The sequence below is a fragment of the Branchiostoma lanceolatum genome, chromosome 2 (assembly GCF_035083965.1).
Source record: "Branchiostoma lanceolatum isolate klBraLanc5 chromosome 2, klBraLanc5.hap2, whole genome shotgun sequence".
Classification (NCBI taxonomy): Eukaryota; Metazoa; Chordata; class Leptocardii; order Amphioxiformes; family Branchiostomatidae; genus Branchiostoma; species Branchiostoma lanceolatum.
In genome coordinates, this window is record NC_089723.1 from 21,242,414 (window position 1) to 21,270,020 (window position 27,607).

At 40.9% G+C, this 27,607-nt stretch overlaps 2 protein-coding genes across 13 annotated transcripts in view; both read right to left on the reverse strand.

Moving 5' to 3' along the window:
• Nucleotides 1–9,930, reverse strand: part of LOC136427883 (rho family-interacting cell polarization regulator 2-like) — a 52,739-nt gene extending 42,809 nt beyond the window's left edge. For 9 of the 10 annotated variants that reach the window (XM_066417094.1, XM_066417089.1, XM_066417091.1 and 6 more), the window contains exon 1: nucleotides 9,799–9,930. The gene's annotated coding sequence lies outside the window, so the exon portion shown is untranslated. Of the gene's footprint in view, nucleotides 1–9,467; nucleotides 9,744–9,798 lie in introns of those variants that run through there. The other variant, XM_066417087.1, reaches the window with a different exon arrangement.
• A 3,525-nt stretch (nucleotides 9,931–13,455) lies between these two features.
• LOC136427887 (threonine--tRNA ligase 1, cytoplasmic-like) lies at nucleotides 13,456–27,437 on the reverse strand. 3 transcript variants are annotated; one of them, XM_066417100.1, is made up of 18 exons: nucleotides 27,332–27,437; nucleotides 25,833–25,928; nucleotides 25,277–25,358; nucleotides 24,553–24,652; nucleotides 23,936–24,181; nucleotides 23,368–23,485; nucleotides 22,611–22,754; nucleotides 21,978–22,124; nucleotides 21,511–21,609; nucleotides 20,734–20,900; nucleotides 20,145–20,307; nucleotides 18,081–18,218; nucleotides 17,316–17,393; nucleotides 16,789–16,889; nucleotides 16,265–16,442; nucleotides 15,664–15,778; nucleotides 15,043–15,200; nucleotides 14,196–14,310 (listed from the first exon to the last, which is right to left on the reverse strand). In XM_066417100.1, the coding sequence occupies exons 1-17, from the start codon at nucleotides 27,389–27,391 to the stop codon at nucleotides 15,043–15,045; spliced, it is 2,190 nt and encodes a 729-aa protein (XP_066273197.1). In that variant the 5' UTR covers nucleotides 27,392–27,437; the 3' UTR covers nucleotides 14,196–14,310. The 3 variants fall into 3 exon arrangements, with proteins under 3 accessions (XP_066273196.1, XP_066273197.1, XP_066273195.1); XM_066417098.1 differs by having other exon boundaries at nucleotides 27,194–27,403; XM_066417099.1 differs by lacking the exon at nucleotides 15,043–15,200 and having other exon boundaries at nucleotides 13,456–14,310; nucleotides 27,194–27,403.
• Nucleotides 27,438–27,607: the final 170 nt, after the last annotated feature.

Here is a 27,607-nt window from a genome sequence, read left to right on the forward strand (position 1 = left end):
AGTATGCAAATAAGGCCCACATTTGCATATTTTCTATCTATCAACAGTCCTCTCTTCCTCAGTTACAATTTGAATTGTCATATCATGGAACAAAGCAGATTTTGAAAGTTGCCTCATTAATTATGCAAATTAGAATCTGATTTGCATAATTATCGTCCAATCATACTAAGCATCACAAAAGCTATCCACATACCAAAAATCATGACCATCCATCAAGGCCATCATGTTATAGTATTTTCTCATTAATTATGCAAATGAGGTCTTCATTTGCATAGTTCATATCAATTAATATTTCTCTCTTCCCCAGTTACATATGTCACATGTTTCAGAGTCCTATCATGGAATTTGGCGGATGTATAAACTTTCCTCATTAATTATGCAAATTAGATACTGATTTGCATAAAAAGTGTCTAATCATGTACATCATCACTCAAGCTATCTACCTACCAAAAATCATTACCATCCATCAAGCCCTTCTTGAGTTATTCCCTTTCAAAGTCAGACGCAAAACCTGCTCCTGCAGTTCCAAAAAAGCCGCTAGGGGGCCCAAACCCACACCACTTACTCTCTGTCCAAAGATCTATCTACCACTCAAAAATAAGTTCCATAGCATGTCCAGAACACGAGATATCAAAACAGGAAGTTCCGCTGCAGTACCGTAAGAAGCCGCTAGGGGGCCCAAAATCTCATCGTTTTTAGGTCTCATCAAAACCTACCAACATACCAAATATCAAGACAATCCATCAAGGCATTCTCGAGTTATCCTGTGCCACTACAAACAAACAGACAAACAAACAGACAAACGCTACCCTCTGCATAACCTTCTCGGCGAAGGTAATAATAGTCTTTATTGCATATTCCTGCCCAGAAGGGCTAAATGCATAGAAAACCACACATTGTCTGTAAGGAGCATAAAGTAAAACATTAAGTGATAAAATGCTACATTCTAATACTTTTTAAGAACTAAAAACAAATACAAACTGTGGGCTATTGCTAAACTAAATGATGATCACCTAGTAGTTTCTTCTCTCTTTTTGAAACATTTGGAAATATGACTACATAAACCAAATAATTCTTTGGATACTCGAACCCAGAGTAAGTCATCCGATTTGGAAGGCTCTCTACTTATAAACTTCGCCAATTCTTTTCTAAAGTAGAAAATAATTCCGCCAGAATTTCTTCTGGCCCTTCTATGTTTTTTGAGAATTGATACTGACACGCACAAGTCAACTATAAAATTTGCTTGGCGAGAAAACTTTCAAGATAAACCAGTGTTTGAAATTTGAATGTTGCACTTACAGTCAAACCTGCCCAAGGCGACCACCCGGGGGACCGAGCAAAAACGGTCGCGATGGACAGGTGGTCGCCATGAAGAGGATTCCAATCATAACATGTTTCCAGCTCGAGGTGTTCAAATACCGTGTACCACGTAGATGGATGGAAAATTATGTGATTTTAGACAGCATGACCCCCACCAGGTCCATGAGAGTCATGGAAATAACAAGAATATAAGAATATTAATTTTTATCAATAAGGAGAGTATTCTAAATATTCATACACAGAAGCGTCGTGTTTTAGAAAAGTCAGCGTTATGCTGCGCTGAAACAAGATGGCGTCACGGACCAAAAGAAACGACAAGTCTCGGCCAACGTTTTGCCCTCCACGGCGGAGTCATTTTCCGGCGGAATTTAGTAAGACAGAGACACATTTTTGTTGAAAATACAAGAAATAGATAGTAATTTCTGTGAAATCTGACTTTTTGACGCCATGCACTACGTGATCGTTTTGAAAATTGAGTTCAAACCGAACCAAGCTTGCGGTAAACTATAAGATGACGATGGGCACAACGACATCGATATCTAAGTATTCACAATCCTTAAAGTTTGTATTTACAATGTTTATAGTGGGAACGTTTCATTAAAACACTTCATGGAGAGGGAGCGTGTAGCAGGCAGAAGCGGTGACACGAGAAGAAGAAGATGAAGGAATCAATGCTTTTGATATATTTTTGTCCGTCAAGGTCTTAAAAACATTTCCGCGAAATCCGACAGCAAAATGATCCGATGTCACCACACACCGGAAAAATGTGGTCGCCATGAGCAGGGATTGTGCTCTGTGCGGTCCCAATTCGTGGCGGTCGCGGTCGCCTTGGACGGGTGGTCGCCTTGGCCAGGCAGCTTAATGCTTGTGCCTATGGCGAAAATTTTCGGGACCGAGAAAAAGTGGTCGCCATGGCCAGGTGGTCGCGTTGAAAAGGTGGTCGCCTAGGCAGGTTTGACTGTATTTTAAATGCCTTTTTTGTCAGAGGGGAAACTCAAAACACTTTTTTTTTCAAACAAAATAGAAATATATATTTGTACTTTGTTGAGGGTTTTTTTGGACTCAGGTTTTTGGCTTTCAGGTTTTTTGGACTCGGTTCTTGGATGTTATAAAGGTCCGAATCAGGTCCAGCGAACCGGGATCCACCCCTAGTCACAAATCATTGGTATATCTACATATGTGCATGGAACGTTATTCACTGTAATACATTCATATATCATGTGTTTTTTATTCAAATCCCACTCCCGGTCCCTACAATTCACAGTAGGGTGGGCATTACATTATGGACATTGACATGGCCCAAATTCTCAGAAAAACATTATCATTCATTGCAAGCTTTGGGTAGCGATTTCATCATAATTGCCTCCTACGTACAATGTAGGCTACTAAAACATATCATTAGTGGCAAAAACAGGAGACCAACTATCATGCCAGCATGTTGACTCTTGCACTGTTGAAACATGAGGATGGACAATTGCACTAGACAAGCATTTTTAATCTCAAAGCAGATGTTAAGGTGTAAAATCATAACATATTCTGACCGGCTTGGCTTTTCTCACAGCCACAACCCACTATTTGTACATACAGGTCAGAAAATGTTATGACCTCGCACATCTGCTTGGAGATTACAGTTATTCACAAATTGCATGCGCTATGCGTGAAACCTTGGCCTAGGCTCTGTTGTGCATAATAGCTGTATTTATTCCAACTGGTTAGCATACCTGCTGCTGGCTGTATTGTTCTGGCCAGGAGGCTGAAACACCCCATTTCATGCACCTGTCCCCTCCAATTATACCCAACTCCCTGGGGACATAGGGTAGGATTGTTTTCTGTGTGTACACATTTGGGACTTCCAGATGTGACCACAGTATCACAACACCATGTGTCTACTTAACATATAGAATGTTTGGAATGAATTCTATATCTAGGACAGCTCATGTTTTTATGTCCCTTGTCCCAGATGTATCAATTAGGATGTAATCCTGTTTTAGCCCCGTAGTGGTTAAGTGTGTACATGTATTTTGTAGGATTTGGTTTACATATACATGTGCATTATGTTACATTGGAACATATTATGGGGATGACTGTGTCCATAATTTCACAGTAAGTTTGAGTAACAAGGTCTTCTCAGATCTTCATAACATTTTAAAGGGTATATATAAACACAACTTGTTTTTGAAAGCAAGTAACTGGAGTATATATCATGTAGTTATGATTTGATAGACTACAGGCAGTTGATATATAAGAATCATTTGCTTACCAAGTTGAAGTAGGTAAATAAGCTGTGTGTCCATATACAGTGTACACAAATATGATCATAAATAAACAATGGGTAACAACATCATGTATATGTAGGTCTCTGCACATGGGGCTTATCCTACATGTAGATACTAGTTACAGCTGGGGTTCAGTCCTTTATCATTTTTTATCATTTTCAAGAAAAGTTATAACAAAGATATTGCCAAAACATTAATAATAATATCACTTCACAGGGAATGGAAAAGCACAGTCATGGAACATTTACCTGATGAGGATCTATGTAAGTTTGCATAATGCTCAGAAGGGGGAATTGTTGATGTGGTATGTTTCACAAAAACATACAATATCATGACATGTACGTGCAGATTTTTTCGAGGTCAATAGTTATGTCCTCTTTCTTTTTATTCTATCGTCTTTCTTGTACAACCTCTGTTCATCTTCTAGTTCCAGTAAATATTTCGTATCTCTCCCATCTTTTCAAACCCCAGTTCCATCAAAAAATGTTTAATGTAAACTATAATAAGAACCAATAATAGGGGTCTGGTTCCCATTTGTATACAGCTGCTCACAAGTCATCTGAATCAGGAGTCCATGAGTGAATGCGCATGAGGTGGACTCTAGCATATACATCACCATTATGGTTTGACAATACAAAATTCCTCAATCTTTTGACAGAGATCAGTGCAGTTTCGAAGACTTCTCTGACTAATGTATCCACCATTCAGACAACAGAAACCCTGCAATAGGTTGATTATCTTCAGAACAAATTTGTCCCGCTTATCATCAGCGCGCTGATGAATTCATTTCATCCATGAACGCTAATCGCATGTTGATGAGATTTCTGCCATGGTACAGTATCCCTTCTATCTGTCCACAACGATAGTTTCAATCAAGGGCTCCAATCAAATATCTAACCAGTATGGTGATCCTCATATGCCTCATTACCTGGTAGAAAAGCAGATGATTTCTATAATTATTGTTTTTATGCGATGATATCATCAGATTCTGTTTGTCAAAGTGATTTTTTGGTTCTTGAATTGTTAAAATTGTGATACTGGTTAACACAAATTTCTAGCAAATATTTTTCTTCAATGCCTTTCAGTAAAATTCCATGAAGACAACGACTTGGCATTTAAAATTGATCATTCCTGTATTTCAATATTGCTACTAAAATTTCATAATCACTCTTTGAAGTACCCAGTTGCACACATCTACCCAGTCTACATAGGCATATAGGGCAGATACAAGAGATAGACTTGCCCATAGGCAGTAATGCTTTAAAGCACTAAAACAAGGGCTCAGAAAAGGATTCACCTTCATTGCAAGCCCCCAAAATTCTTATGCACCAGAAAGCCACATCTGTCTACTTTAGAATCATGCAAAGAAAATAGATAGTTGACCAGCTCGTTCTCTCGTAACAGCTGACAGACGAAAACAATCGTCAACTTTGACCTACTCCCAGCCTGGAAGAGTCCACTCGGAGCATGTGAAACCAAACCACAAAGATATCTCCTTACACCAAATAAACGACTGAAACATACAAATTTTGACCAAACTGGGAAAGCTTAGACCCTACCTGTTCCTTCTAGCCCAAAAGAATCCAAAATGGACCAAAATTTTCAAGAAAAAAAAGGGGTTTCAAAAGTTTAGTGTAAGGACCCAATTTGTGTTCGCAATTTTTGCACGCCACTGCGCAACTCAACAGTGACGTCAGCCCTATACTGTAATTAAGTTCGCTGGGATTTAATTTCGAGGTAGGGAGAAAATGGTGTATTCACAGTGGTTTTAATTTTCGTTGCGCTAGAGTCACAGTACTCACACTCTTGGTTTTACGGACAGCCAGTCAGAAACCAAGATAACTGCGTATTTATCATTAATATGTGCCTCATAATAATGTGCAATGTGCATTACGTAGTGCTCAGGGGATGTAGTGCAATATATAGGTGGGTAAATTTTTGCTTTGGTTTTAAGTTCACGCTAAAGAGTTTATAACCACTGTGAACATTTCTGCGTTTACAATACCATGCCTGTTGTTTGTCTTGACTGTAATCTGTTAGCAGGCTGACATATGTTTAGATCTCCCCATCTCTTACCATTGACATGTTTGACATGTGGACAGTGAATCTGAACCCTTTCGACCTTCGCAGTGCAAACTCACAAACTGGAAAATTGTAGATACAGAAAAGACAACATAATTTGGCCACCAAACTATCCCCTTTCACTCTTTCTTTATTGGTTCAACCTCCGACAATAGCCAAGCTGTCTCTGATCATGAAGCAAAATTAGGACATGGTTCTGGGAACTGCACTCCTTTCTGTTTTTCTTGTGAGCTCCTCCCCTGTCCAGCGATCCATAGAGGCCAAAGAAGACCCTTTCAATCACAGAGAAAACGCTGGCACATTCCCTTTTATATAAGCAGCAATTTGCTTCGCTGATGGAATCCTGAAGATGTCTTGAGGATTTGAAATAGTCAAGAAGGTCACCCAGAGTTCAAAGTAAGATACAAGGGTGGGGCAGTTAACCCCGACCCCGACAGATGATGATGATGAAGGTGTTTAACAGACTCACAGAGCACTTATCTACAGCAAGGTAGATGCTAAAGCTGAAAGGGGCTTGGTCCAAATATGATATCCACTCAAAAATCCTTCGAATTCATTGAGCCCACAACCTCTATAAAGAGGATCCCACAATGCAATGTTAAGAATCAATAAATATGCTACTATCGGGAAAGATTTGAAACATGTTATGATACATACATATTTATGGCATGGATATTTAATGGCATTTGCTATTATAACCTCCATGTCAAATACTGTGTCCTGGTGGAAGTAATTGAGACAAATAAGAATGTTCAATTCATATTCATCTGAAGTACAGCCAGTAGGTACCCATCTGAATAATGAGGCTGTTGTAGTGCCTTTTAATGTGCTTGAGGCACCTCCTAAGATCATGGGACCCCCATTTTACGTCCCTTCCAAAAGACAAATGCAGCTCCAACCAGGATGCCCTTCCCCGGCTATACTAATATACAGATTCATCACTTTCACAAAATAGCCAGGCCACGGGAAGTTGTTGTTCTGTAACGTTTCCATATCCTGCTGGGTAACCACATGCCTCGAGTACTTGCACATCAGCACTGTGCTATTTCTACAGCTACCAGAGGAAACAGGCATGCCAAGACTCTCCCAACTTTCTTTGATTCCCAGCCTGTGGCTCTCCCAGCCTTTTCATCCCACCGGCACCCATGCCTGTACTGTTTTGAAACACCACATTGCCCCCACTGTGTTTTCTTGTTGTTGTGTCAATCACTTACACATGGATCATAACAGATTGCATCCACTGCTATTTTGAATGCCACCATATATGTGGGAATGGAAATAATCTTTCAATTCAAGGACACTAGTATGTATTACTTCTTGTTATTGTCATAAATAACTGTAACTAGATGATCTACTTTCTGTGAACCAACATATCATTTTCTTTTCTAAAAAAAACAATGACCTACAAACCAATGATAAATGTCACTTGCTAGATGAGGACCAAATGTATGTATTGCTAATCATATGTATTGCAAGTTAAATTTGCAATTGCAATTTCTTTTTGGTTTCTAGCTCTAGAATCCATCTCTAGCATTGCCCCTCCACTTACAAATTTGATATGTTTTACCATTTAAGGATGCTACACGAGCATGCATGTGTAAGGTCATGGGGATGAAAACCACAAATCACCAGTAATCACATGCCCATTCCTGGAGACTACAGCTTATCATCTGATATTCAAGTAGCTTATTGCTGGTACCACTTTCCATTGCCACAGCTTTGGCTTTAGCTGGGCGTCTTATCTTTATGAAACCTAACTTACCTCTGTCTTTATGCTCACATCTTATCAAAATATACCTTATAGACTCTATAGCATAAGCCTAGATGACATCCTCTCAAGTCTACATCCACTACAGTAGTCACTATCAGCAACCAGGACCTATTCAACTTCAAGTGAATAAACATGATGTAAACCCAACCAAGATGGCACCAAATATAATATGGCTTGAATATGGTATGTGCCAATCTCAGAAACCACTGAAAAAGATTTCCTTACTACTCTCGAAGCAGAGGATAGGCTCTGGCGTAGACGTTTTTATTCGACGTCACGAGACAAAAGTAGACAAGGGAGTAGAAGGGTCAAAAATTGGCAGCTTGCCGCGAAAAACACAAACATTTCTGCATTTGCAGTATTTCTTACTATTTTAGGTACTCCAAAATAAAGCATGACAAAAGTTAAGCCTATGGGAAAAATTTTTCTCTTTGATATGTAAATGTTACAAAAATAACTCCTGCCCAACCAATATGCGGATATGGAAATCAGGCATGTTTCCACTGTGCCATATTGTTATACAGTATAAACAAAGCGCTCTTCCGTAAACACTGGCCCCCTATATTATTTGCAGAGTGGCATTCCAAGCCTTTTATTCTGCACTGTATGCATGGTAGGCAAGACTGTCTATCTGCCCATTAATATATAAAAGGTAATAAATCACTTGTCAGTATGGTAGGATAAATGTTACGATGCAGAATGATAAATGTTGGGTCCTGAGTGCACTGCGCTGTCTTAACCATGGGTATCTGAAAATCCATCACGGTAATGGAATCATAATTCTTCTGTATCATATGTCACCGTATGGCCTACTAGTACATCAGTTACATGAACAGCTAGGGAAGAAATACGTGAGAAAAGATTGATGACCTCTCTAAGCTTTTTGCTCTTATTCAGCGACCAAAATACGACAGGGAACAAATTATAATAATCATAATTCTTCTGTACATGTATTATATCTATATCATAATGTGGGCCAAATCAACTACAATGGGCTTGGGAAGAAATATGATAAAAGATGAAAATTCAATTTTAAGACTAACTCTCTAATAATTGTGCTCTTATCATATGAAAAAGTTACAGCTTACTTTAATTCAACAGTAAATTTTAAAGATGGTCCCATAACTTATAACTTAGAGTCTACTCTTACTTTCAGTTTTTAGTAATGTTGTATTGTTACAATTCCAATTTGAATTTTGGAGAGTGTTTAGATATTTATTATCTATAAAGCCTATTCATATACAAGTTGGGAAATATGTTCCTTGTCCATTCCAAAAGAATTTCCAAGTTTATAAAAACTAAAATAAATGTTAATAAACCACATTGGGGACAGGAAGCCATCTATTAGCAGTGTACTAATTAAGTGAGCAAATTTGGCGAGCTCGCGGGTGGTTTATTTATTCTGAGCTGTCAAAATCCCGTAATCCAATAAGCCTTCTTCCTCTATTGTCCTGTTCTGTAAACTGAAATGGTCTGTTTGCAGCTGCAAATAAACACGTAACATTACACCACAAACAGAAAGTGGTGGCTACAGTGGTTTATGAAATAATGATATTTTAATTATATCATAATCGATTGTGATCATGGAAGCATGCATACTGAAGTGTACGTACATTTGTAAACAGGCTGTTCAGTAAAACATATCGCTTTAAATTTCAGTTTTAACAGCGGACCAATAGACAAAACAAAGCTAGCTATAAAGAAATGGAAAATGAAAAAAAAGGTTTTGGCTTATTGACACAAATTTGTTCACAAAGGAACCAAGGGCAGAAGCTGCATCACATGTTGAAGATATTAAAAGGGCAGAGAATTACGCAGTTCGGAATCCCCGACCCCCCTCCCACCCTAAGGCCTAACCCTAACTCAGGGCGGCGCCGGCGGCAAGTTTCCCTCCGCAAACACAGCCTTTCACGCCCGTATTACGTCAAGTCTGGGATATCTAGGGATGGCACCACGATTGTACATCAATGCTGAGAAAATTTGGCAAAAAAAGCGGAGAAATGACGAAGAAAACGTACCGATTTCGCTATCGGACAGCTGGGCGCCATCGCCACATCCCTCTAAACTAGTGATTGTGATGTCAGCACCAAAAATGCATCCCTATATAATAATAACCCGGACGATTCAGACGGATTTGAGCCTCTACAAGAATTATTACCCGTGGTAATCCAATTTGGAGATAACGCATCTTCGATACACTCCACGTTACAGTGGGGAAAGGGTGAAAATCGTGGGCGACAGGAAAAACCGAGGGACGATTATTTTTCAGACTTTCGATTTCCCCTCATTACTCTCTCCTCACCCTTGCCCCAAAGCATCAACTGACTAAACATCTATTTTCCCACTCACCTACGAGTCTATCCTAGGTCCTGGCGTCCGATATAAGCTCATATCCGGGACAAATTCAGCGATAATCGGGGAAAACTGCAGAGGATCCTGTGAGAAGTACCATCCCTCTTGCGTGCCCGGACAGGACTGATGGTACCGTAAGAGCCCATAGTGGACTCATCCCCCCCTTCCTTATAGATATAGACTCTTCCAGTGACGTCATGGTCAGAGGAGAGAGATGAATAAAGACTTGTTGGAACTGTCTGCCTGTCTGTGAGTCCTCCTTGAGGTATCACGGAGATTCACCTAGGGGTGGGGGACAGGCCAGAACTACTCCGTTACACTGGTGGCAGCGGCGGGATCTGGACCTACGTGATCCCGGTAAGCCTGTCCCTCACCCCCGAACTGCAGCAAGAGCGGAGGAAGAAAACTTTCTGACTTTTGTCGTTGTTTTTGAGACCGCCGCCATGATGCGCGCGCCATGTGGGAAGCTCGAGCGCCTGCCGGCCGACTTCAACTCCCAACCGAGCACTACAATTGGACTGCAAGTTATTTGCTGTCAGCCTCTCCTGATCAACCTCTGCAAGGCATGTCAATGACTCAAGTTTCCTTGGCATTCATGTGCCATCGGCTCCAAGCCGAGTCGGGCTCCCCGACACCCCAGAGACTCTTCCGACACCCCGCGGCCCCGGTCCCGTCAACCAGCCGGCCAGACCGATGGACCCGTCAGCGCTCAACACGACACGTGTCTCGCGTCCAGGTCGGTCGGACTACAACACCGTTTGCAGAAGACTCCATCATCTACAGAGGACTTTCAGCCGAGTCGGGCCCCCCGACACCAGCCGGCCAGACCGCACGGACCTGTCAGCGCTAAACACAACATGTCTCGCGGGCGGACTACAACACCGGGCGGACTACAACACCGTTTGCAGAAGACTCCTAACATCATCTACAGAGGACTGTCATACAAACTTCTGATATAATCACGGTAGCTTTTGTTATTGGCAAAATCGAGGTAAAATTTGCAACTTTTGTATCACGCGTACATACATACATGATCCTTTGATGTCTCTGATGTTACCCGACACCATGGGAAAGTGCCACCATGAAGTTTGTTGCCAGGCAACCGCACATACACAGGGAGTTTAGGTTTTGAAGCCTTTGTTGTTGTTTCTTTCAAGTTTGTAGTAGTGGTACCCTGAAATGTTAGATGATGTCAGTCATACTGATGTGATAGAGATGTTAGGTGATGTCAGTTATATTGATGTGATAGAAATGTTAGATAATGTCAGTTATATTGATGTGATAGAAATGTTAGATGATGTCAGTTATATTGATGTGATAGAAATGTTAGATGATGTCAGTTATATTGATGTGATAGAGATGATGTCAGTTATATTGATGTGATAGAGATGATGTCAGTTATATTGATGTGATAGAGATGGTGTCAGTTATATTGATGCGATAGAAATGTTAGATGATGTCAGTTATATTGATGCGATAGAAATGTTAGGTGATGTCAGTTATATTGATGTGATAGAAATGTTAGATGATGTCAGTTATATTGATGTGAAAGAGATGTTAGATGATGTCAGTTATACTTATAGTGATGTGATAGAGATGTTAGATGATGTCAGTTATATTGATGTGAAAGAGATGTTAGATGATGACATGTCAGTTATGGTGATGTGATAGAAATGTTAGATGATGTCAGTTATATTGATGTGAAAGAGATGCTAGATTGAGTAACTGTAGAATTGTGGGACATTGTGAAGTTGACAGAGAAACATTCTCTAGTCTTCCACTCACACTTTGATGTGTGTATAGTCCTTGACGGACTAGGGTACGGGACGCTCTGGTACACATTTATTGTGCTTCTCACGCCGCCCATGGCTTACCCCAGGGTCGCATACCAGCAGCTGAACCTACCCAGTCTCGTCCTTCTGCAGCACTGCTTTCTATTATCATAATTATGTAGGGTACAGAATGCTCTGGTACACATTTATTGTGCTTCTCACGCCGCCCATGGCTTACCCCAGGGCCGCATACCGGCAGTTGAACCTACCCAGTCTCGGCCTTTTGCAGCACTGCATTTATCATGTAATTTTTTTTTTTAAGTATATAACGTTAATCTTGGCCATATTGTTCGAAGTTCACCATTATGTTCTATTGTAAACTTCAGGAGAAGTTTTGTTTGTTCATAGGGGGGAAGAGTGTAAGAGCCCATAGTGGACTCATCCCCCCCTTCCTTATAGATATAGACTCTTCCAGTGACGTCATGGTCAGAGGAGAGAGATGAATAAAGACTTGTTGGAACTGTCTGCCTGTCTGTGAGTCCTCCTTGAGGTATCACGGAGATTCACCTAGGGGTGGGGGACAGGCCAGAACTACTCCGTTACAGTACCGCTGATATTACGGCTGCAATACTAATAGCAGGCGCACGGTGGCGCTGCTATAGTTCTTGGAATTTCGCCGGAGACGTCACTGACCCTAGGCCAATGACCTCACGAGGGGAATTTAGATTTTGTCGCCAAAACTTTCGTGCTTTGATGCAAAGCTGTTTGTAGTTGTGTAATGCGTGATGTTTGCGATGTGAGATCTTTCAACCCACAGCCTCCATAGAGGGAAAGAGGGAAGAAGACGCCCTTGGAGCTTGGAGGCATCAATGACGTCATAGCTATTCTGTGACGTCATTGGAGATTAACTAGATTCCAGCAAAACAGATACTGCACGTTCTGTGGCTGTTTCCGCACGGGGCTGAAGAAGGGTAACCTCTATCAGCAGTTAGAGGTGGCTGGAAAGAGTAGAAATTGGCCCCCAAAACAGATAACATACCAGAGGAGTTAGCACTAGCAGGCTTGGAGTACAGTTGGCCACATCTAGTTGGCCAATTTCTAGTCTTTCCAGCCACCTCTCTCAGTTCACACCTGGTAGAGGCTAGAATAAGGGGCCAGCTAGAACGTCTACATCTAACTATTAAACTCAACTGTACGGCTCTTCCTTCCTGTGTGTGTAGCTACTTTGGTCAATGTACTAGAGTTTCAGTGTGGTTACTAAAAGTTCGGTTTTATCATTTCCTCTGTCCATGGCAGGAAACTGGGGAAAATTAAAGATTCTCATATATGGAAGCCTAGATCTCATGGAATCTGAAAATCTAATGAGCTCCATCAAATACAAAATACGGCTGTATGGGAAGAGCTAATGCAACTGACCAAAATATAATAGTTTAACCTTAAGGCCTGACAATTCAAATGGTTATGAAATTTTTTACATAAGCTATCTACATTTAAAAAATCATGATCGGTCAGCCCCCTCTTGAGTTTTCCTTTTTCAAAGTTGGCCTCTGCAATTAAAAACTATAATGCTAGGGGGCCCTTTCAACCTACCCTCCCTTTCAAGAGCTATGTTATCTTATATGCTTATACATGTACTAAAAATAACGATAGCATGTGCAGAACACATCAAAACCAGACGTTCCACTGCAGTACCAAAACAATCTGCTAGGGGGTCAAAAATCTAACCATTTCATGGCTCCAAGACAATCCACCCAGGCATTATCAAGTTATTGTGTCCACACACAGACACACACACATACAATCACATGCACCCGAAAACATAATCTTCTCAGCAAAGGTAATTTTTCAACTCATGTACCAGTCAAAGAACAAAGAACTGCAGTAACGTTATTTACCATGTTTTATTGTAGTCATTTTTCAACACATTTTGCTAAGGAAGTTAGAGAAGCTGGTTTTACCTATTTGGGATGTGTCCCCAAACATGCTCAAATACAGCTAACAGCTAGTGCATGATGACAAGCACTTGGTATACATGTGAGTTACTGATGTGGTCCAAGGTGTCATATATCTGAGATCTTTTAATTGCAGACATTGTATAACATTTGTTTAGCTTCAATACCACTGAATCTTCATCAATCAATTTCCAATACTGACATGACTGCATCTGATCCCCCATCTTCCCTTCACCTCTGTAAAATCAAAACTATCTTCAACATGAGGAACACTTCATCAGGTACAATGAGGGACTGCCTGATGCGTATTCAATACTATTGAGTATTGACACAGTATCAATACATTATGCTACTTAGTGTCAATATGTCTTCCAAGGCAAGCAGCGTCTATCATCCTTCAGAAATTATGGACTTTCTTAAGGTTACTTCTTGAAGTAAGTCTCAAGAGCTTGCTTGAGCCAGCCACTCAGCAGTTACTCCATACATGTACTTGTATAATTATAGTCCTCATTACTGACTATGTGGACAATAAAATATGCATAATTTTCAAGGGCTTATTCATTTACACTTGAAGAAGCAGGACCTTCATTTTTATCTACTCTATACAAGTACCAGTGTAGTACTATTTTAATTGTCTCCGAATGTTTCTTCGCTGTTCTTAACACGCTCATTTTGTAGCTTGAGGAAGCGTAGGATGACATCTTCCACTGACCGCTCCCCGTGGACCTTGTTGTCGCGTGTGCGCACGTTCACGGTCCCGCTTTCCACTTCCTTCTTACCTACAACTGCAGAGGAGAACAACTTAAGTTAAATCTTTGTTTGGTGGATAAAACAACATAGTGCAATGTTGTGAAGGCAGAAAAGGTATACCAAAGAGAGAGAAGTTTCCTGGTTTACCTCCTTGCAGTAATAGCCTTTTGGCACAATTTGAACTGGTTAACCGTTATGCAGTTAGGCAAAAGGGAGGTTAACAACACAAGGAGAGCTGTTTGTCATACATTATGCATACAGCCAATGGAAACAGATGGAGTGAAAACAGCATGTATGTAAGCTGAGGATACATGTATGCAAAACGAGTACTAAAACTGGCTGGTTAATTTTGCAAGTGCACACTTTTGAGAGTGTAGAGGTAGATCAGAAATGATAAAATGATTTCTAGGCCAAGGTAGCAGGAAGTATTTTTGTGGTGTAAAACATGTATTTGAAAGTTGCCTTTTATTCTTATACATTTTACACAGATGCAGAATCATAGACAGGAAGGTATAGCAGTTTATTTCAAGTCTTGGTGCCACAGTTATTGTATGGCACAGCATTGTATTACAAATGTATACCTTACAGTCACCTAACATCTACCTGCACCTAGTCATTGATTGCTTTATCTATATATAGTATACATAATCATCATTTTTACACAATTTACCATATTAATCCATTGGTATTAATTGTTTAATTTGTGTCCATTTTTAGTTGCATTTGATTCGACCTTTGCCCCAAGGTGAACTTTGACATGACTTGACCTATTCGACCCCAAAGGCCTCCTCGCTGTCTCTGGTATACTCGGCCTGGAGCTTTCTGAAGCGTTGGACAACAGCGTCCACCGAGAACTCGCCGTGGACCTTGTTATCACGGGTACGGACATTCACGGTCCCGTTCTCTCGCTCCTGTTTTCCTACAACTTTTTTTTTTGAGCAGTGACAGGAGTTAGGAATGTTACATATCTTAAGTTTATGCCTTCTATTTTCTATTCTGTAAGATTAAATGTTATTTCTGGGTTAAAGTTATATATATAGAGAGAAAAGCAGCCCTCAGAGACTGAACAAAGAAAAAGAAAGCCTGATTGTGATTTACCACATTTTTCTTGTGCTTTAAAATTGCAAACCGTGACTCCTTATAATACCTTTTAAGCTATTTCTCTGATAAGTCTCTGAGTACTGATCTATCATTATTTCTTACATTTCATAGAGTTTTGGAACAACTTTTTTGTCATATCTATATTTGATGACGTTACCAGCCATTTTATGATATCTGATACTTTTTCTAAACAGGCTGTTTAAAATGGTACATTGATTTAATAAAGTTAGATGATGGATTTCATTAAAAAAGTGTTTGTTAAACTTAAAAATAAAAGTATCCCTTACCCATAATGAAGTTGTATTGAGCCAGTTGAGCGTTGCGGATCTTCTTGTTCATGGTGTCGCCTGGGTCACAGTCTGCCTCGCACATGAACCCAGCCTCATGGATGCTGTCTCGGACCTAAACAATAACAAACAAACAAATTCATGAATTCTCAACTTCACAACAAACCAGGAGAGATTGTGAGGTCCGTGGTTATGCGAAAAAATGTACACATGTAAGTGCGGTTCCTGTCTTTGTCAATCGTGTTCTTTCTTCTGCCATTTTGCATTTTTGTGTGGAAGCAACTTCTTGTGTAAGCTATGACTTTCCTCATCCTTACATTGCAACTTTTTCGCTTTTAATTAAATAATTTGCACCTCCAACCCTATTCTCTAATACTTGCCTTATAGATGTGGAAGTCTGTCTATCCCTAAATTTTGGCTAAAATGGGAAGAATTAAAAAGCAACTTCAGGGAAGACATAACCTTCTTCCTGCTGCCTAACCCCGCAACCAGTAGAGAATTGTGTGCTAAATGGCTACTTCAGTGTGCTAAAGGTTAAAAAGCAGACAAACTATCTTTAGTTTCACTTTTATTGCTTAAGATCCACTAAATTGAAAGTAACCTTTTGAGCATATTCATTCTGGTCAGGAGACACTGGGACCACCATGGCCTGACGCGGGGACAGCCAGAACGGCCATTTGCCACCAAAGTTCTCACACAAGATGGCGATGAAACGTTCCACGGAGCCCAGGATGGCGCGATGGATCATCACTGGGCGCTTCTTCTCATCCCCATCTCCACTGACAAGGGAAAAGGGTGTGTGTTACTGGAAGATTAAGCTACCAGATACAAAAAGATACTACAATAGAAACTATGAAGTAAGCAAAACATCATGTGCTTGCAATGTATCAATGATCGCCAATAATGTACGATAATGAACGATAGGATTTCAACTTTTTAACAATGTTAGTGTCAGTTTGAATTGGCTATATGATAATGACCCGCTTTAACCTCAGTGTCTATGGTGACTCTCATTTATATAGTGGTTATAAGTCACTGGCCAGGCATTATGTAAGACTAAGTATAAACTCCTCGAGCCAGGTCACTACATGTAACTGTTCTGTTAATCATTGACCCATACCATACCTGACGTAAGTGAGGTTGAATCTCTCGGGGTTGTTGAAGTCCAGCTGGATGGTGGCGCACTGGTGAGCACGGCGCAGGGCATCAAACACCTGGATGTCAATCTAGGGCGGAGGAAACAATATTCATCACTAAGTCTAGTTATGGAACCATCTGCTCCATATTCTAATAAACCTATCAGTGTCACTTCCGTAGCTGGGGTCTATTGTGAAGGTATGAAGCTACTGTCTTCTTTCAGTCTTGAGGTATTGTATTCCAACTAACAGTTACTGGTACACACAGATGAGTAAAAGTACAGGTAGAGGTAACGATATAATGTCCCACTATAGTATGTAATAGTGGTGAAACATTAATAAAAATCCAAAGCAGAAAACTGAACATATTTCCTTACCATTCAACCATTTCCGTGAAGAATGTGCCTTTTCCTAAATGTATGTAATGAAATGAAGTAATCTTCCTTCATTTGAGAAACCATGGGGATGAAAAAGAACAACAAAACCTCTGTGCTGTGAGAAGTTAAGTCAACCCACCTTTGGTCCATAGAAGGCTCCATCCCCTGGGTTCAGCTTCCATGGCATGCCAAACTTGTCCAGAGCAGAGGCTAGATGCTGGAAGTACAACAAGTCCATCAGGCACAAATGCTTTAGCACAACATTTCTTACATTAGCTGCAAAATACAGGCTTGAAATCATGTTTTGACACTGTGTACTTGTACCTGGAGATTTAGAAAGCCACTAAACTTGACTCTTAACTGCTTATCTTCCTCGTCTTTCAAAAGAACTTCCTTTGCTTGACGATGCATAGATGATCTATCATCTAGACAGTTAGAAAGTTTGATTTTGTTCTGATTCTGAATTTCAAGCAACTGTGTATCAGACACAATATGCTGGTTGAATAGAACAAGCTAGGAACAAGTTTTTGACACTGTACAACTTAGTTATTCTCAATATGGCAGCTTTTGTGGCCCTTGAAAAATCATCTTTAAAGTTTTTCAAAAGTATGTAGTGTTGTTTACAATGTTATGAAAATATCTTCCTTTACTCTGCTTGAAGATACATACATCTGTTTGATAACATCTTGACAGCTAGGAAATTTGAATCTTTTCTGATTCTAAATTTCCAAAAATGTTGAATCCAAGATGACAAGTTATCTACATGCAAAACTTCATCACAGGCAAAAGGAAACAAAAAACAAACCTATAGTATACACAACGTTTCTGCATTGGACAAGAGGGAAAAAAGGATTTCTCATACTACCAGTACTGACTCACTTAACACAAGGTGACTGGAGCTTACCTTCTCTGCTCTGTCCCAGGTCTCCTTGTCTCCGATGGCCTTCTCTGGTCGCGTGGACAGGAACAGCTTGAGGTCGAAGCCGAAGGTGGTGTAGATACTGTTCATGAACTCCAGACATCCCTCGATCTCATCCTCCAGCTGGGGGGACCACAGGAACACGACAAGTTTTAATGTGCTGGTTCATTCTTCAGAACCATAACATGTGACTCCATGAGCAGTGCATCATAAGTTCCAGAAAGTCTATGGCGCCCCCTCAACAGAGACGGGGGGCGCCATAGACTTTCTGCAACTTACATTCTATCTGCATAACGTGATGTCACAGAAGCAGTGGATTGCTCATTCCTTGACAAAGACTCGAGTCATCAGTAAAAAAATTGTGTGTTTGGAATTAGAGCTCAACTTTGATCCAGAAGTAACAAAGGTGTGGCAATACAAGTACTAAAATTGCAGTAACAAGTTGGTTAGGGATGCGGACCTAAACCCATTTTCAGGTTCAGGTCCGGACCTGAACCTAAAAGTTTAGGTTCAGGTCCGGACCTATTAGGTCCGACCTGAACCCATGGCATATCTGACTAATTGCCAAACTTCTATTTACTAGTCATGGAGTGTTCTTACATTGCACTGTGATACACATACACATACTTTTATACCAGTGTAACGCTGTTTGTCATAGACCAAGACTGATATCATGTTATTGTACACTAACCTGAGAGTACATGTATAACACAGTGCTAAGTCTGTTGCTTTCTTCTATCAGAATTAGGTAGAATTATTAAAGTTCTTAAAAATGAACGAAATAAGTAATAATTACTGGTCAAGACTGTGAAATGAAAAATATTTTCCAGTGCAAAATCACTTTTTAAAGGAAACCAATAAATGAGATTAGACTTTGTCAAGTTGGAGTCCAACACAAATCACATTTAAAAAAATTACATGCAAAAAAAAAAAAATTGAAAAAATATATACTTGAATTTCTCTCTGAACTCGGCCTTTTGACATTCTGGCATGCCCTTCATCTGATCAAGGCACCTGGTATTCATTAGAAGTTCATTAGCAGCAAGTCCCGCACCGCTGATATCACAGGATATCACAGTCCTTTTGGGAGGCCCACTGCAGAAACATATCCCTGATTGCCGCGATCAAGCCATCTTTATCCAATTTGTGGCAGAAAAATAATAGCCAGCTTCTCCTGCCCCTGACAGATTTTGCCCTTTCCGTTTTATGCTGCGGGATGACATCTTTATATGCCCAAGCGTCAACGAAAACAGTTCGTCACGTCTTCTCACTTCAATTCCCGCGGCTGCGGGTGAAAGGTCATCAAGTCTCGGGAAGTCTCGCTGTCTAGGTCAGCTGACCTTGCATGTAACTTATATCAAATCTCAAATCTCGCGGGACGGGGCTAATTCAAAACAAATATGGCGCCTAGCGCCTCGATCGGTGTCGAGAACGCCAATTTTGATCGTGTTTTGCACAATCTAACGGTGTATCTACCGCGATAGGAATATTCTTTACTAATCACAACATATTTCATGACCTGATACATTGTCCTGTGGTGGTGCTGGGATATTTTCACGGAGAAAAGATCGTTTTCGGGAAAGATTGCTTGTTGTACCTCAGCATGCAGACAATATGACCGCCATGAATGGCAATGTTTTCGTCTTTTTCGAGCGATTTACGGAAGGTTTAAGATGGTCTAGAACGAAAAAGATATAATGTGAGTGCTAGATTTTTTTACCGGTCCAGTACCGAAAAAACCGGAAAACTGGGTTTCGGTTTTTTGGACCTGAACCGAAACGTTTTTTCAGGTAATAACCGGACCTTTATAACCGGTACGCATCCCTAAAGTTGGTTGGTGAATGGAGAAAAGTATCAGCTTTGTAGAACCACTACAAACACTATTCCACATTCTCCCTACTGTGAAATAAAATCCCAGCGAACATTGCTACATTTACAGTATAAAAACAAACAAAATCCTACCACGAAAACGTCAGATAACAATGTTTTGACTGTGTCTTGAAAAGTCAATGTCTAATCCCTTCCAGAACTAAATACTAGGTCCCCTACCTGTTCCATGGTGCAGAAGATGTGAGCATCGTCCTGTTGGAACCTACGCACACGCGTCAGGCCGGTCAGCGTGCCGGACAGCTCGTTCCGATGCAGCACGCCAAAGTCTGCCATTCTCAGGGGCAGCTCACGCCATGAACGGGGACGGACATCGTACATCAGACTGGAGGATAGGACGCAAAGGAAATCAATTCATCTTCTCAGCAAGAATTATTATGCGTACAAATACGTCCAGAAACATACCAACTTGACAATTTTGCCTTGAGTCACGAAAAAGAAACCTGACTGAATACATCTCAACTTTTCTGTGTCAAAAATGGGTGTATTTTAAACAATTGCATTGTAATTTCAATTTGTCATACAGTGTACCTCTTTTGAGTAAAACTTAAAAAGATATGCTACACGCCTTTGCAGCAGTAACAGTTACCACAAAGAAAGTAGCTGTGAGCTGTTAAGAAAAAAATGAAGAACAATCTCATATATTTGCACCTTAAGACATAAAGCAAAATGTGACTTCTTTCCCTCCCATCAAAGGATGTCTCGATAGAACAAAGTTTGTGCATTCATCAGCACTTTTTACTCCACCTACCAGTGTCCTGGGCAGTTCATAGGTTTCAGGGCAAAGGTTTCCTTCTCCACCTCAAAACTGAACATGTTTTCAGAGTAGTGGTCCCAATGGCCTGACGTCTTCCACAGTTTCACGTTGTACATGTTGGGCGACACCACCTCTTGGAACCCCCGCTTGTGATACTCCGCCTAGTGGAGATAATGGGAATTGCAGGTAGATTTAATGCCTGAGTCTTCCTGTTCAAAATATGGCAATTAGTTGAAATTCATTTTTGGGCACCTAAACTAACATTTTAAGTGCATAGAGAAAACATCTGGGTGCAAAAGAAAACAAAATGTCAGCAAAACGTTACTACAATACTTACTGCCTTTCCTCAAAACCCGACTCTGAAATTCTATACATGTAGCTAACTTACATGTACGGCTTTCATTACTTTTTGATACTTGAAATTTAAAAATTTCAAGTGTAGAATTTGTTCAGTATACTTGTGTATAATAGTGCCTTTATCAAACTTTATGCACATAATCCTACACGATATCTAGGTGTATCGGTGCACCTACAGTCCAAAATAAGGTACACAGCTCCAATTTTGGGTGCACAAAAGTGCAGATGCATCTAGTATTTCAAGCCCTGGTTATGATTTATCTAACTTGTTCATATGTTTCTGGCAAGTCCGATTATGCACAAGTTTTCAACATTCTATGTACGTACACATGCAACGATTCAGTCTATAGGGCTGTAGTATTGTAAGTTAAGGACCTTGAATTGTATTTTTCCAAAGGGTAGTCAGACACTTACCTTGATGTAGTCTATGAGTTTGTTGTAGATGTGAGCTCCTTTAGGCAGGAAGAAACAACTCCCAGGACTGAGCTCATGGAAGAAGAACAACTCTTGTTCCTGAGAAAGAGCAGAAAACTTCGTCATACTTTGAAAGTCCACTTTGTACACCAGGTATACGTAGTGCAAAATTCCAAAGGAGAAAAAACTGAAAGCATATCTATCCTGTATTTAACATAGTAATAGTAGTGTTACATGTACATCTACAACAGGGCCAGACACTCACACTTAAAAATCATCCTAACTGACCAATTTTACCTTTGTCATAGTGGTTTGCCTTGTCCTGAAGACAACTTTTACAAGCCCAAACTACAAATAAGACCATGCTACCGGTCTTACAGTGAGCCCCAAACAAGACAGGTACATAGTATTATCCTACTGTCCCAATTTTGATGTAAGCCCTAAAGAAGACGGGTAGATTCTCCTACCCTGCCAATCTTGCGATGGTCCCTCTCCTTGGCCTGCTCCTGGAACTCCTTCCACTCCTTCAGCATTTTGTTGTCAGGAAAGGAGATGCCGTAGATCCTCTGTAGGGACTCCATGTCTGCCTTGCCCTCCCAGTACGTGGACGAGTTCTGAAAAAAAATGCACACGGGAAAAGGATTAGACACTTGTACATGTATGTTATTGTCTCGTGAAGTCTGATGGAAAGAAGACACAGAAAAAAGGTGATAAATTTGTCTGCCATCATCTCTGTTAGAGAAAAACACACATAAAAAGGGTGATACATTTATGTCTGGGAAGGATTCACAAAGTCATAGTAGTTGATATTCTTCCAGTGCTAAACACATTTATTGAACAAACATTTACAGCAACATATTGAAGCATATGGTTAGCAGGAGGCCACCCTTCACTTACCTAAGGTTCTAAGAAGGGACACTGAGATACAATATGGTTATGTTGGGCAGAAACTTTTGGGGAGCTGAACTGAACAAAGAAAGTACATGTATAAGCAACTAAACGTAAACCAGGGTTTAACCTTCTCCCTGCTGCCTAACTATGTAACCAATAGGGAATTGGGTTCCAAACGGCTACTTCAGAGTGCTAAAGGTTAACCTTACCTTGTGGACGTGGAGAGCCTTGATCTTGCCGGTATGTCTGACGTGCGGCCCTCGACACAAGTCGATGAGAGGTCCACATCTGTACACCGTGGTGGTGGGCGTGGTCACCTTCTGGTCAAGGATCCGCACCTTGAACTTGTTGTACTACAGAAAGAAAACGAAACATCAAATTCTGCAACAACTTCTCAGTGAAGCCGGGATGGCCATGTTCTAGCTTGCATCACCTTGCCTGAGCAAAGTTTTAACAGAAGAGCCAGGCAGCTCTGGCACTGTCATCATTGTCCCTGATACCCGTCCCTTGTTGATCGCCAAAAGATTGCCAAATCTCAAAATCACTCAAGAGTCGAGCATATTTCTGCCTGAAAATCTACCCTATCACATTGAACAGGGCTCACTGAGCTCCGAATGTAGAGCGATATCAAAAATCGTGCCATCGTCAAGAGAATACTGGGCATACTGCTGCCGAAAGTGCCATTTAGAGCTCGCAGACTCGTCAGCCAATCAATTGTCCTGCTGTGTGTCTGGGACTCTTTACCAATCATGGTTGTGATGTAACATAGATTGACTACCTAGTGACATAATTATCCATTTTGCCTTTTACTAAACAAAAATCAAATGTAGCCTGCAACATAGTTTGGGAGGAGGAAATTGACAAGGTTATACTCAGCATGACAGTGATGGATTGATACACAGTATTAGCTGTGGATAGATAGATTACAAAAGTCTACTTTTCGCCTAGAAAATGTAGCAGACTTACAGCAAACATTTTGAGAAGATCTTCCTTCTTCATCTCCAGTCTTACGAAGGGTTGTTTCTCCTTCAGGATGCTCTTAGTCACTGTCTCCAGGGATGGGAAGTCATTACTGGACACTTGTCTGGAGAGGGATTACAGTTAAACATTGAATATCCATTTCTCTTTTTCTAACATTCTTTTTCTCTTTGTTACCTGAACATATACATGTATGTATGTAAAATCAACAATGGTCTATATTTGTCTTTAAGGAATATGTATGAATATTTTGCTAGTCTACAAAGTCAGTGTATCTTGTTAATTTTAGCGTCCCATATATCCGCCTGTTTCTGACTGGTCTAGCTAAGTTACTTGAAAGGTATCTGTTCACAGTTCATGTAAGAAATTCTACACCTGAATTCTTTGTCCTTTTGGCCATAATTTGTAAGAGAATCAGGATATGTGAAAGTCTTGCATACAAGCTGCAGATTTATTTATCATATTGGAAACTAGATGAAACCAAGTCTACATGGATGTCTTTGTAGTAACTTTCTTAGCAATATAGGTGAAATGAACAATGTCAAAAGGTACAAACCTTCCCTCTAAATACATGTCATAGTAGAAGCCATCCTCGATGGGAGGTCCGTAGCATAGACACCCCCCGTAGTGTCTCTCCATGGCCTCTCCGATGATGTGGGCGCTGGAATGCCAGTACACGGCCTTGGCCTCCTCGTCATCGAACTTCAGGAACTCCACGGAGGCGTCGCCTTCGAATGGTCTGTCCAGATCCCACACTACGCCGTTTACCTTGGCTACTATAGTGTTGTCTGCCAGGCCCTTACTAAGGAAGGAAGAACCATAGAAGGGTCTTAAAGTATGTATTGACACTAAGAGAGATCTACTTGGCAACATTTCAGTGGACCATCTGCCACCTTCCTGCTTTGCACTGCAGCTAGGTGTCACTGCTGCAATGCAAAGAATGTGGTCCCAAATGTGATTATCTTATCGTATCCCCCCTCATTATAATTTGTTCATGACAGGTGGGTATTTTATATCCCCTCCGAAAGATGGGTGCAGCCCCAAACAAGATGTCCTGTCCCAGGATTTGAACCAGGGCCTCCCAGTTATGACCTAATTAGAACAAGGAGATTAACTGTGAGGCTGCTAACAGTTGAGCTACAGGGACATCTTTACTCTAAATGGTGGCAGTACCTAATAGAGGTGGCTATATCCAGGGGCGTGGTTCGCCATGCCTGTCCATCCAGCTGCTTGCCATCAGGGAGGGTCACCTTGATGGGTGTTGGCTCCTTGGCTGGAAGAAATAAGACAAAATTGTTTTATGTCTTCAGAACCACTTTGCTTTAGGGTGCACATATCTAAATGCTACATCTGCGCCTTTTTGTGAAATGTATTGTACAATGAATTTCCTGCAATATTTTTTTGGCATTTAACATTTAGCACACTGAAGTACAGTAGCTGTTTGGCACTTCATTCTCGAGTTACATGTAGACAGCAGGGAGAAGGTTAACAGATATGATCCTTTTGTTTTTTGTATACGGGATGTTGCAATTTATGAGTCGACTAGTACAGTTTTCTTCACATTTACAAAAACAATTGTACATATCATAGAGTCCATTCCAAGTCACCGCACGGGTTTTTATTACATTTGTAATAGATTCGGATTATTTACAGTTACTAAGTTACAGCAACTAGTGATAGATTTTTTTATTCTGCAAGCAGAGGTTTGGCTCTTGCTTGTCATTGACATTTTTTTTGGTGTCAGCCAAACTCGCCAAAAAGATGTCAAAAATAAGCCGGAGCCAAATCTCTGTTTAGAGAGCAAGATTTCTTTAGTTAAGTAAGGGTTAGACTGTTACATTAGAAATCAGCGCTTTTGCTTTTTGCCTTCTTTTCAACAGCAGTAGGGCTAGTCTACCTGCGAGTTCGTCCTGGTACTCTTTGTACAGCTTGTCGAAGAGTTCAACCCTCTCCTGAAGGAATGCTGGTGGAGGGTTCATCTAGTGGAGGGGGAATACATCATAGTTAGAGGGGGTTTTGTGTGGTCAGGACTCAAAGACAAACAATCCTCAGCCCTGTGGGCCATTCTGCATTGTAAGGGAAGAAAACACTTACTGTAACCATGAAAGTCGTGAACCTAAACAATACCAGGAATATCTTAAGATTTGCAGTAATTGTAGGATACTAAATTTCCATTAGAATTGGCAAGCTGTCATGAAGCCGGCCTCATCTCATTTGTGCAAAGCTTGATTTTATAATTGGGATATGATGCACAATGCAAAAGTATCATTTAGAAGACAACAGAGCACACATTTAAACGTTTAAAAATACTGTTGAGCAATCTGTCCAATACTTGGTTGCTTATCAGTTGCTCATTGGTCACAGCCTCTACTGGTAGTGGCAAGGGGGTGCAATAACAGATATATGAATGATATAGCACACAAACTATTGTTTGCCAAAACTGCATAGCTCACCTCCAAGGGGAAACCCCCTGCATCCACAGTCCCCTTCCCACCGCCCTTCCCCTTCTTCTCCTTCTTCTCTTTCTTCTTACCCTGCTGCGCAGGGGGCTGTAGAGAAACACAAGGATGTAACGTTACGTTATAATGTCAGACAACTTGAGCCAGGACAAAGTTTTAAGGCAAACCCAGGCCTGGTTGCCAAGTCCTTGAAATCTGCATCAATAATATCTGAGTACACAGTCAAAACTGCCCAAGAAGACCACTCTGGCCGTCTGGGGGCTGATAAAATCTGGTCTATGTGTACAGCTGATTTTGACAGGATTCTTAATGCTTCTGACAGTCAATGGGAAGGTTAGACATCCTACTGTAGATGATGTAATACACTTGCAACATTGTGACACACCTGACACAAATTATTAACGACAAACACCATAAATAATTTGAACAGAATTCCTAGCCTCTACCAGGCCCCGTCCTATCGCTGGGAATATCGTAGAAATCGGCCGAGGTAGTCCGCTATACAGAGTAGTCCGCTATACAGTGAAGCTCTATTATCGATAATGGAGCTTCACTGTATAGCAGACTACCCTGTATAGCGGACTTCCTCGGCCCATTTCTACTATTTTCCCAGCGATAGGGCGGGGCCTGGTAGAGGCTACAGAATTCCCTCCACCGCCCTTCACCTCCCCTGCCCCTCCCTCTTCCTGCCCACCCCATTATGCATAAGTTTACAGAGGTTAATATTGCAGAGTCTTGAATCGTTCAAATATTGGCAACACTGCTCGTCGTACAAAAAGATGAACCTAAAGGGGACGTTGAGCCCACATTGGGTACCTGCCTGTGGCACTGGCTGCAAATACACCTGATATTATTATAACATGACCTCCCTTTAAAGGGGGAGGGGGGCATGAAAAAATAATAAGTAATCCATGAATACTACACATGTACAGCTGACGAAGTTTATCTACGTGTCACACATACGAGACGACATCAAACAAAAATACATCATCTAAAAAATACAAAAATACATGTTGCTGACTAGCTAGAGCTCACGAATGTTATTGGCTTAAGTGACGTATTCCTACCATCATCGGTAGAGATTTTTTAATCCCAATTCAACAAAAAACATTTATACACACGACATCTGCAGCAGAAAAATCGATATCGATGCAGCACTTGTTTTCAGAACCTGTCTGTGCAAAAGAGTACAGAACACACTGGGACGTAATGCCTGTGCACTCAAGTCGTTTGCAGCTTTTTTCCTCCTAAAAAAGGACCCACATATCTACAAGGACACATTCATAGCAGAACGCACATGGTCTGAACAGGAACCCAAAGCCAAGGTATGCAACGTAAAACGTGGTCCGGCCTACCGAACTAGCGCTCATATTTCGGCGTATCTCACGACCGATTCGCTTGGCAAGCCCCAATACTGCACCCCTGGCGATCATAGGCGCTTCCCTGAGATTGGAATAAGCTGAAAATGGAGGAGATAGGACGGGTCACCGTGCCTTTTCCGCGTCTTTCTGGATGTCCATTTTCGCGACTCCCTCCGCAACTTGGTCGGCCATCTTGTTTCAGTGGTGCACACGGCACGCATGTGGTGAGGATGTGTATGAAGAATTAGGAGAAAATTATCAATCCGAACTTTTCCGATTCATAACTTCTTAAGTTAATATAAAGCAACTATAATATATTAAGCTCTATAAAAGACTAATGAAGATCGTATATCTTGTTCAATTGTGGCTATTCACATGATATGGCTGATCAAATAACTGTCCATTTTA